Genomic DNA, 12123 nt, shown 5'->3' on the forward strand with positions numbered 1-12123 from the left:
GGCAAAAAAAAGTCAACCACATACAACCCTATAGATCATGACCTATTGTAATGTTTCCAAGGCAACGAAACATTCTAGACAGTCAAAACTATTTCTTTTCTAACTTGCATACACTGTATGAAAGTACATATTAAATCTGAGGAATTTACTACTAGACCACAAAGTACATACTTTTGATATAATTTTAATTAAATTTTCTTAGATTAGGCCTATATCAAATATATTGCTACTAAATTATTTAGAATCCTGATGCTATGTGCCAAATGTTAATATTGTGACAATCTGGCTGTGACACTCACATTAATTAGTTCACATTAATTCCGAGTAGACACTTTAATTAGCATTCGTTGTCTGTTGATCACAAAGTTACTTGCTACCAAAGAACGATTCGTTTTTGGATTTTCAAGACGATGGACAAATATTAAGAATATGAGGATGGAATTTGATGTTTCTTTTGTTTTGATTGTCATCTTTACAGGTAAGTATACATTACGTTTCACTACCTAAAGAGAATTGATCAGAATTAGTGCTCACTCCTGAGGTAGTGAGTTACTCAATGAATCGATCAGATCGCCAGGCTGTCATTATAGCTAGATGTAGTATGTGATACACATGAGTCAATGAGTTACATAAAATGACGTTGTGTGGTATTTAGTTCCAGGAAGTGAGTTTTGCCTGAAGTATGATCAATTCTGTTCAGGCAGTAAAACATAATGACGTCGGTTTTATTTCATTTTAAAGCCCTAATGTACGATTCCCTTCAAATTTGCCCGATGACATGTTTTTGACATGTTTGTTCTTGAGTGTGAAATATTATATTTATGTGTGTAAATTTCAAAGGCAACTGTTGAGGTAATTTTAATTAAATTTTCTTACATTAGGCCTATATCAAGTATATTGCTACTAAATTATTTAGAATCCTAGTGCCACGTGCCAAATTTTAATAATGTGACAATCTGACTGTGACACTCACATTAATTAGTTCACATTAATTCCGAGTAGACACATTAATTAGCATTCGTTGTCTGTTGATCACAAAGTTACTTGCTACCAAAGAACAATCCGGGTTTTTTTTTCCATCAACGTTGGATTTTCAAGACGATGGACAAATACTAAGAATATGAGGATGGAATTTGATGTTTCTTTTGTTCTGGTTATCACCTTTACAGGTCAGTATACATTACGTTTCACTACCTAAAGAGAATTGATAAAAATTTGTGCTCCCTCCTGAGGTAGTGAGTTACTCAATGAATCGATCAGATCGCCAGGCTGTCATTAAAGTTAACATTGTATATGACACACATGAGTCAATGAGTTACAAAAAATGACGTTGTGTGGTATTTAGTTCCAGGAAGTGAGTTTTGCCTGAGGCAATTTGTGGTTAAATGTTGATCACTCTCTATTAGAGTTATTACTGTCGATTTGGTTAAAAAAGAAGGTGAAGTATGATCAATTCTGTTCAGGCAGTAAAACATAATGACGTCGGTTTTATTTCATTTTAAAGCCCTAATGTACGATTCCATTCAAATTTGCCCGATGACATATTTTTGACATATTTGTTCTTGAGTGTGAAATATTATATTTATGTGTGTAAATTTCAAAACAAACCTCCCACCAGCATTGGTCTCAAGGCTTTTATTAAAATAAATAGAAAAACAGAGTACTTCATTGCTAAGAAGAAAAACAAACTCTTTTGCCACTTTCGTAAATGGAGATTTGACATCTAATGATATAAAGTTTCAGTTTTATCTTGTATTGTTTTAGGAATGTGTAACTGTATAATTTATTTTGGGACTGATATGGTTATTTTATTATGTAACTTAGAATGTTTGGGTAGTGTGACTGCATAACGTTGTATTTCTAATATTTCTTGCTGCCTTTTTGTGATTTGTTGCTGATTTTCTTAATTTGTTTGCTGAAATGAATAAAAATTATAAACATTGAAATATTTTTTAAAAAAAGTTATTATTTTATAAATTATTTTGCTCTGTTGACCTACAAACGCAAGAAATTTGGCTGATTCCATTTGTGTGCAAGTTGGGAAAGAAAACCAATATCATATTATAAAGCGTACATAGAATAACGTTGGTTATTTGATTTTTATTATAAAATAACCGAAATTTACATATTCTGCCACAATAGGTTGTACATAATTAATTCCTTGAGCAACTTGGCATACTTTTTGAAAAACTTTCTCAATCGTGTTTTTTGTTGTTGTTTGGTTGTTTTATTGAGCGTGATTTTTTTCTGTTGCATTTTGGGCCCTTCCATCTTTCTGAAATGGATATATCATAATATATCCCGTCAAACGCAAAAATCTGATTTCGCATAGACCCGCATGACGTACGAGAGTTTCTGAGACATTTTAGGCCTAATTAGATAATCTAATGAAATAAACAGTAAACTACATTAGAAAAGTAAAGAACATTAGAATCAGTGACGCCGGAATCAATAACATGGACCAAGTGTCATTGCTCAGCCCTTCCATATGTGAGTGGACACCACGAATCAGCCGCAATGTCGGCCCGGACAATTTTGTTTTATTTCGTGTTTAGAAAATATATATCATATGCTTTAAAATTGTATATCATTTGACTTCAAACGGTATCCAGAAGCGGGGTTATGGTTTGTTGAACTCTGTTCCTTCAACAAAATTGTACCTTTTTCGGTTTTACATGTGTCTCTTTTTCCACTTTTCTGGTAATAAATATCAAACAGTCATAATTGGTGGTCATTTCAAATCATCCCCAAGTCAACGAGGAATGTCCTGTCATTGTTAATTGTTGGTTATTAATATACATAAAAATTCAAAGAACAGACCTTCCAGAATAGGTAGTCGTTACTCTGCGTTTCATGCTTAAAAGGCAATCGTCAAGGTCTGTTCTTTGAATTTTTATACGCTCTCCCTCTTGGGATTGAGCACTTTATTCAAAAGATAGTCTAACTTGAGTAAGATGTTATTAATATACATATGCTTGTTATCCAGCACTTGAACAGGATTTAGCCAAAGCAAACAAAGACAAGGCCTTTTTAAGGATTCTATAGAAGTAGCAGCTTATTATCCTCTTCAGCAATGAGATACTTGTCGCACCAAATTAAGATACCTATGAATGCGACCATCACGCACATTTAACACTATAACTCAGAATACAATTGCCGAGTTTACGACTCATTCGTAGTGTCCAGTCACATATTTGAAATCGTCTGGATCATATGAGAAGTTGTAATTTGAAGTAATTGTTTATACAATAATGATATCCTAAACCCTAACAAGACGTCTGGGATTAGTGCTCACTGTTTCCAGTAGACAACGAAATTCTCCAAAGACGTCTTGGGAGTTAATTTGGATTTTGTGAGGGTGTGGGACAATTAATGGTGCAAAGTCCCAATGACGGAATGTCCGAAGAATATAACGAAATCAAGATCCCACTTTTTCAAATGTTAATATTATTAATATTGATATTAATATTGTCATTAACAGCTTATCTGACTGTGGTGCAGAGCTATATTTGTATTCTTAGAGAAGGACCAGACCCTTCTAGAGGCGGTGCCTTGAGATGGTCTCTTCCATATAAGGAAGTATGTTTTTGCCAAGGTGTGGTAGCATATAAACATGTCAAAGCTTGTCCAGGAAGAGACCTGTGGTTTGTCGATGACCCAAGTTTATTAATTATGAGACAAAATTGGGAGACGGACATACTTGATGAACTTATGAATCGCACTAAATATTGTGGTAAGAAACTCTTTTTTGTTTCTTTTCTTCGTATATGTAGCTGGGAGGAAAAGCCGTCCATCTTTTGAAAATTGTGACCTTTCGTATTGAAGATACACATTAATTCGAGGACTGTTAAATATCAAAAATATCAAAAACATAAATTTTTAATAATTAACCATACGATTTGTATTCGCGAATTTCGAATTCCAATATTATTTGAGTAGTATATAAAAGGGGATCCTAGGACACCCTTGTATTTTCCCTGTAAAAATCAAAAAAAACCTCTTAACACAAAAAATACACACAAAACTTTTTATACCCTGTAATCCCCCTGCATTATTTTACCCTAAGCTTCCCTGTATTCTTCCCTGTAAAGTGTTCAAAAATAACAACACAGGATTACACAGAAAAACAATTTACACAGGATTACACAGAAAAATAATTTACACAGGATTACACAGAAAACAATTTACACAGGATTACACAGAAAAACAATTTACACAGGATTACACAGAAAAACAATTTACACAGGATTACACAGAAAAACAATTTACACAGGATTACACAGAACAATAATTTACACAGGATTACACAGAAAAACAATTTACACAGGATTACACAGAAAAATAACAACACAGGATTACACAGAAAAACAATTTACACAGGATTACACAGAAAAAATAACAACACAGGATTACACAGAAAAACAATTTACACAGGATTACACAGAAAAACAATTTACACAGGATTACACAGAAAAACAATTTACACAGGATTACACAGAAAAAAATAACATCACAGGATTACACAGAAAAACAATTTACACAGGATTACACAGAAAAACAATTTACACAGGATTACACAGAAAAACAATTTACACAGGATTACACAGAAAAACAATTTACACAGGATTACACAGAAAAACAATTTACACAGGATTACACAGAACAATAATTTACACAGGATTACACAGAAAAAACAATTTACACAGGATTACACAGAACAATAATTTACACAGGATTACACAGAAAAACAATTTACACAGGATTACACAGAAAAACATCCTTGTATTTTTAATTCACCCCAATCCAAATTACACAAAAAATTCCCCTGCATTTTAATTTATCCAAAAAAAAAAATGCAGGGAAAAAAATTCCCCTGCATCTTTTTAACCTCTTCATCAAAATCAAAAAATTTTTGATTTTTACTTTTAATATATTATTTCACAAAAGTTATCCACAAGACCAAATTTGTCTTGATAATTTTTTAACATAGTCATATCTTTTTTTTCAATCGGTGGTTCGTTCGTAACAAACTCAAGAGTCTTTTTCAAAACCTCGAACTCCTCTGTCCTTTCAGGAAAAATCCAAGGTGGTCTTAAACACAATCTCATCCTGTATCTATCCTTATACCACCCAATATAACACATCAAAAGGTTGATTGCCTGGATTCTTACTTTGTTTCCGTTGTAACCGCTAGCAGCAACAAACAGGTTTTCGAGACTAGTACCATTCCACATATAAAAATCTCCTTTGGACGAGTCTTCCAGTTTTTGGAATATTTCATCATCAGCGAGCTCAAAATAAATCGAATCTGCCATCTTTTATTCAAATAAAAGATGATCGTAGCATTTTGGATTTTTACTAGTGCTCTTTTGGATTCTCCCGAGAGAAGAATCAGGATGGAAGCTAAACGCATGACAGAAATTTTAAAAGCCTACAACGATGCTAAAGAGACAGAATGAGTAGGTCGTGCAGAAATAAAAAAAACCTCTTGTGATTAATAATCACAAGAGGTTTTTGTTATGTAGTTTACCACACCCAGTTTAAAATGGTTGTAATCAAGTAGGTTACTACAAATGCGGCGTATCCAGTAACTAAAGGATCCCGTCCAGCACAAAATTCCCACGGTTCTCTAGGTACGCCGTCTTTGTATCTACCTTCTGCTTTTACTAACCCGTTTTTGTACCAACATGTTATATACACAGGATAATTGTCATCAAACACCATCTCAGCCTTCATTTTTGTTTTTTCTTGTCATAGTACCATCTCCAAACGCCGCATGGTTTTTCTTCATTATCCCACATTTCTTTCCGATACTCTCCGTACGCTTTCAGGTTCTCAACCCAGTTGTCATCCGTTAGATTTGGAAGATCCATTTTATTTTTATTTATACAAAACAAGTTTGATTTCTAATTTTTTATTTTCTACGGATTCAATGTACTTCGGAGACTCTCCAAAGCTTCTTTTTTCCTTTTCCAATCCAGCCTGTTCTGCCTCTGTACGAATTTCACGTTCTCTATCAGCCGTAAGTTCAATTAAATCCGCTCTGGTTCTGTGCTTGATTCCAGCCTTGTGACCTCGGTAGTTTTCCATTTCCCGCAGAATGTGATGGAAATCCTCATTGCTCACAACCCCATCTTCAAGAGCTCTAGACACCAGATCATTCACTGTGTTCAAACTGGACTCTGCGGTTCTTTTGACACTTTCGTGCTTTTCGACCTTCTTCATCGATGCTTTTCCGAGAGCCACGCATGCTCCACTAAGAACACCTCCAAAAATTGCTATTCCTCCGAGAGGAATGCTTACGAAAGCTCCAACACCCGTGGCCAGAGTCCCGACAGCTCCCGTTCCGCTTCCAACTGCGACGAGTCCTGCTACTTGAGCCGTGTTGTAAAACACATTCCATACTGTTTTGTATTTTCTCCTTAGTTGATCTCTTTGGTCAACTTCCTTTTCGAGGGAGTCGCGGATTTCGGATATCTTACTTAGTCGAAATTGAACTCCTGATCCTCTCCCTGTGGAAGATCAGGGTATATTTGCGGTGCTGTAGGTTTTTCATCCTTTTATTTAATTAGTCAATTAGAACTTCATCATCCGTAAAGTTTAAAACGTGGTTTTCAACGAAATGCTGTATGATTTCTTGCTTGGTTAAATTTTTTTCGTAGAAGCTAAGTATTCCCAGTTGCTCAAAATTCATGTTGATTCCAAGGAGACTTACCAGGGCTTGTGTTTTGTAGACATTTGCTGAAACCCCGTTGATCCAAAAGCAAAGCTTATTTTCAACGTACTCGATCGAGACATGATGCATAATCGTAGTGTCCGTTTGAACGGATGTGGAAAAGAGGGTTTGCCGCACGTTATTTAGCACTTTGAACGATATCGAGTCGTCGGTCCAAGTAATATTTAGGTACATGAAGAAATTCGGATTAGACTGAAACGTCAAAGAACAAGCGTTCGCTGGGGCGTTCGGCGGGTTCACTACAAATAAAAAAAAAAAAGAGAGGTTCCAAGGCTGAACAATAAAATGTGGGTTGTTGAAGAAAATTTCTAAAGGTCTAGTGAGTCGCATGGGGTCAAATCTTTTCCGGGATTCGGCAAATTCGTAAACCCAGCAGTGATACCAATTTGCATAGGCCTAGCGTTGAAAGTGTTGTTCATTCCGTTTTTAATTTCGATCAACTTGTCTCTCTCCAAGTCGATGTTTTTTTTGGCTCGGATGGAAACATAGTGCGTTCCGTCTTCGTTCATCCATACCATGAATCTCCCCAAAACATGCAAGCTGGTATTGTGCTCGTGTCCAATTTGCCGGTCTACGTACTCTTTTGTCACAGCGTCCTCGTTGTCCGTGGGAGTTCCGAGACCCGTGACTCTATTGCCACTCATAGCGAGTTCGCCGGTCATCGAGTCGCCATCCTTCGAAACTTTTCTGTCGTTTAACCATGAGGTTAGGCTGGTCACGGAACCCATAGTAGCTGCATCTTGAGGGTCGGTTGGATTCATCAACCCCGTTATTTTTTTCCCTCCCATGTTAATCCTTCCGGTCATTCGCGCTCCAGTTTTTTTGACGTACGCGGAAAGATCTACATCTTCGCCAGCTATTGACGTTGATTTATTTTTTGATCGTTGGTCCCCGGATAGACATTCTTTCTTTTATTTTATCGGATTTCAAATTCCAAATCCAGCGGTTGATCGTGATTATCGAGCTTTCTCGAAGAATTTTTCCATTCTACTTTGAAGTTGAAGTCGAGCTCGTGGATGGTTCCGTTTTGCAGTTTTTTGAAACTCGGCTTTTCGTAGGTCGAAACGAAGTATTCCCCGAACGCGGCGTTTGTGAGATCGAAGGACCCAAGAACTCGACCTCCCTGCAGAACGTCGTCGTTGTCTACGAGATTGTTCGTGGTTGACAGCTGATTCAGGTACACGAGAATTCTTCGAGGTAAAAATTCTATCGCCCGATCTCCCGTGTATTCACCATCCGCTAGCCACCCTTCGTCGTCCAATCCGAACATTTCTCGAACGCGGTCCGGAAACCAAATCTGATACTGCTCGTGAATTCTCATGTTGAGTTTTCCATCGCGGTCGTCGACTTCGAATTCGAAACCGTCGATTTGACTCGTGAATTCTTTTACGAGCTGGTCAAAATTATACAGCCCCGGACTTATTTTTATCGCTTCTTCAGGTCCCTGCCCTCCTTGAGTGTACCTCCACTCTAGTTCCTCTTCGACGTTGAACCAACCTACTCGACCCGAGATCCTTTTGATTCCAATTTTTAAGTTTTTGCCGTTATTGTCTATACTTTGCAACGGGCGATAAGGTTTTCCTTTGCCGGTGCCGGTAATTGTGACAAACATTTTTCTTTTATCTTTCAATAAAATGAGAACCGGAGGAGTATTCGAACCGACGCACGGTTTCAGTCTCGTAAATCAAGAAATTCAAAAAAAAAAAAAAGGAAAATTTTACGTAAGATTTCCCAGTTTGTGGCAAAAGTACAAACTTCCGAGAGTCACGGACAAAACCGTGTACGATGACTGGCTCTCCAACCAGATGCAATTCTGGCAAAACCAGCTGAACTTCGCGGTCTGGTGCGCCACGTCAGGATGTGGGGTGTCCAAAGAACTTCTCAGTCACAAAGATCCGATGATTCGATCCGTGTTCAGATTTCACGCATATTATCAGATCAGAAGAATCCTGTCGGAAATGTCCTGTCCACTACCCTCGGAGGAATCCTTCAATCCTCTGAACAACGGGATCGACACCCACGCTTACGAAAGAATTTGCAACGAATTCGGAGTGTCCGCGAGAGCTAATTGGAGACAAAAGTTCGATCTTTCCAACGGAATGGGTAGTTACTTCTTCAACAAACAATTTTACGACTGGAAATTCGTGACCACCAAAAATGGTCGAAGCTTACCAACGGAGGAAACTACAGTCAGTCGATGGACTGGAAAGTTCACTTTGACGCGGACAGCTTTGGAGGTGTGGACAATCAGACTGACAAGATTCTATACATTGAACAGCTGTTCGATCACGATCCGGATATAACCGACAGATCCATTCGGAAAGGAGATGCCATGGCTGCTATCGGAAGTTTCGTAGCAGACACTTGGAACGAGGGTTTTACACGCGCGGGAGTTTCGAGAATCAACGACTCCATCAGGACTTACACGTGGGCAATTCTCGGATCCCAAGCTCAAGCCAGATCCAGCATCCTGCGTTCCGGCAAGGCGTTCGACGCTCAGAAACAATTTCTAGCAAACGTCGAGGATGCGATCAACTCGGTCGTGGATTTTCCGGACTCGATAAACAGATACCAGAGAACTCTTCAGTACGCTCAAAGCAAACTGGATTTTGTCGTGGGTCACGGACTTTACTTGCTCCCGAGCAACATGGAAATCCTCGTGGGATCCGTAAACGGATACAACAATTTCATCAAATCGCCACGGATGACATGCAGATAGGGCTAAACTCAGACGTAAACACCGACTCTCGACCGAATGTTGAAGACAGTGCTCCTGAGGAAAGTCCGTTGTTTGAAACGGTTAAAAGCCCATCTTTGGCTGAAGGGGTTGAAAGTTCACTTATGGTAGAGGAGGTTGAAAGTCCGCCCTTAACTGAAGACCTTCTACTAATGCATGATGAAAAAAAGCTTTCTTTAATTTTGGGAGCAGCCGTTATTGGATTAGCCATCGTATATTTTCGTTAAAATAAAAGATGGATGTCCCACCAACCGAAGAAGCAAGTGAAAGGGAGAAGCTGATAGAAGAGAGAGAGAAAGCCGCTTACAATACAAGAGTTGAACTAGCATTCACGTTTGTGTGGATGACTTGTCTCGCGGCAAAAATTTGGTGGCTTAAGTAAAAAAATAATCCTTAGCATTTATTTTTTTTGCTAAGGGTTATTTTTTTTTTTTTCGTATTACTTTTTTTTTTTTCGTATGCCTCTGTTACATTTTGTACAAAATTCCTCCGACCGCGAGAGCAAAGATCCATAGGTGTTCCGCTAGAAATCCTACCACGGATCCGGCTGTTTTCATCACAAAATTTACTACGGCTCCGATGACTCTCGGAAGAGCGACCAAAGCTTTGTCTCCGAGTTTTGCGAGAAGATTTGCGATTTTTTGTAGCTGAGCCTTGAGCCAATCCGACCAGGTTTTTGGCTTTGGAGGTGGACCTGGGTCGGGCTTGGGTTTTGGACCGGGGTCTGGTTTTGGTTTTGGACCGGGGTCTGGGTTTGGCGCTGGAGTGACGGCTGATTTTGCTGCTAAAAGTATTCCTTCAACAACAGCTGCAATTGTCATGCCAATGGCTGTAAGCAAAGATGCAATGGTAACACCTTGCTCCGTGAATAAAATTCTGAGTTTTTCACCGACCGTTTTGTTTCCATACAGTACTTTGTAAATTGTTTCTCGAATTGCCACGAGTTGATTTCTAAGCGGCGGTTTCAGATCGTTCAAAAGTTCTTGCTGAGCTTTGTTTTCCTCTTCAAAATTCCCGATTTCTTCGTTTAATCGTTCTATTGTTTCTTGATCAGTTTCTGGGTTATCTCTCTCTCGTTTTCTCTCTTCTGTTAACTCGTTGTTGGCTGTAATTTTTACCGTTGCTATTTGAATTTGTCGTTCAAGCGTGTTAATGGATTTATGCGCTCTTTGAAGGTTTCGCGCTGTTCTCGGAGTGAACGAGGTGTCATGTTCGATAGTTTGCGGTTCAGTAAATGAAGTCTCAGCTTCTGGCGAGGCCGCCCTTGCGTCTGGATCAAACGACGTTTCACCTCCTTCTTCGACAATTGTTAATAACAATTTCTCGATGCTTTCAGACACATTTTGTAATTCTATCCGTTCTCCATTGTCCATATTACTAATCTCAGCCTGCGCTCCGCGAGAAACATTCAAAGCCGCAGCCTCAGTTCTTGGTGATATATCAGGTATCAACCCTAATACTCGAAAAAACTCTACTCCAAGTCCAGGTATCTTTTGTAGAGTTGACTTCGCATAAAAATCTCGAGAATTAGACTTGTGAGTCAATTGCACCCATTTTCCACCCCATCTCACCCATAATCGACCTTTTTTGTCTCCCTCAAATTCATAGATACCAATCTCCTTTTCCACCTTATGAAATTGTTTAAACGCGTTAACACGTTCTAAAACCTCTTCTTTGGATGCTTGAGTTTCTTCAGTTAAACCAAGCGGAACTGTGTCTCTTGCCCAATTTGGTCTTTGACCTTGATTGGGCACTTCAATTCACTTTGATTAAGTGAACTGTCGGCTGCTGCGTTAGTATCTGCTCCCCATACTTCATCCATTGTATTTTCCAAAAGTGGGGTTTCTTCATTATCATCAAACGTTGGATTGTCATATTCTGACATTTTGTTTTTTATTTTACACTTTTTCTGAATGAACTTTGTAATAATAAAAAGAAAGATGGCGACTGAATACGGATACAAATTGGACCCATACCGACAACTTCGCAAAGCGCGAGGAGTTAAAGGTGATAGACGTAGCATTCGGAATACGCACGTTCCGAGTACCATCGACCAAACCGGAATTCTCACGGTGAGATTTCCTGGTCTTGGAAAAGATGACGTAATATACCCTGGAACGAGTTTTCTTTGGTTCAAGATTGCTCTAAATTCCGCCTCTGGTGGAAATCAAGATCTTAACAGGACTATCGTAAATAATCTCGGAAGAGCGATAGTGTCAAAAATTGAGGTTAAATTGGAAGGACAGAGCATCTTCACTCTGAACGATGCTGATATATTCCTATGCTACCAAGATCTCTGGAAGACGAGCGAGGAAAGAGAGAACGCCGCTGATCAGGGCATCCAGTCTGCGGCAGGTCGAAAAATAAGAATCGACGCTGGTGACAAAGGTACAGATGCTAAGGATGTCGCCGAAGGAAAGTCCTTCGGCGACAACATGTTTTGCATCCCTCTGGACTTTGAGATGCTGAATTCTCATAATCCATATTTCCAGTACGAGATGAAGGACAGGCTGAGTTACGAGCTGACGTTCAACAATTACGGAAAAGTCGTGGTGTCCACGGATACAGCAGCCAGCTATTCCATCTCAGATATTACCCTTGAGTTTGATGTAGTCAATGATCCTGAGCTAGCGATGGATATCAGGAACAA

The 12123-nt window shown here is 38.7% G+C and overlaps 1 protein-coding gene across 2 annotated transcripts in view; it reads left to right on the plus strand.

Annotated features, from left to right (window-relative positions):
- The first annotated feature begins 421 nt into the window (after positions 1-421).
- LOC140168958 (lactadherin-like) overlaps positions 422-12123 on the plus strand; it is a 37507-nt gene continuing 25805 nt past the window's right edge. The window contains exons 1-2 of one of the 2 annotated variants that reach the window (XM_072192268.1): positions 422-478; positions 3482-3733. In XM_072192268.1, the coding sequence (XP_072048369.1) occupies positions 430-478; positions 3482-3733 (301 nt within the window). In that variant the 5' untranslated portion in view covers positions 422-429. Of the gene's footprint in view, positions 479-1061; positions 1170-3481; positions 3734-12123 lie in introns of those variants that run through there. The other variant, XM_072192267.1, reaches the window with a different exon arrangement.

The sequence above is a fragment of the Amphiura filiformis genome, chromosome 14 (assembly GCF_039555335.1).
Source record: "Amphiura filiformis chromosome 14, Afil_fr2py, whole genome shotgun sequence".
Lineage (NCBI taxonomy): Eukaryota > Metazoa > Echinodermata > Ophiuroidea > Amphilepidida > Amphiuridae > Amphiura > Amphiura filiformis.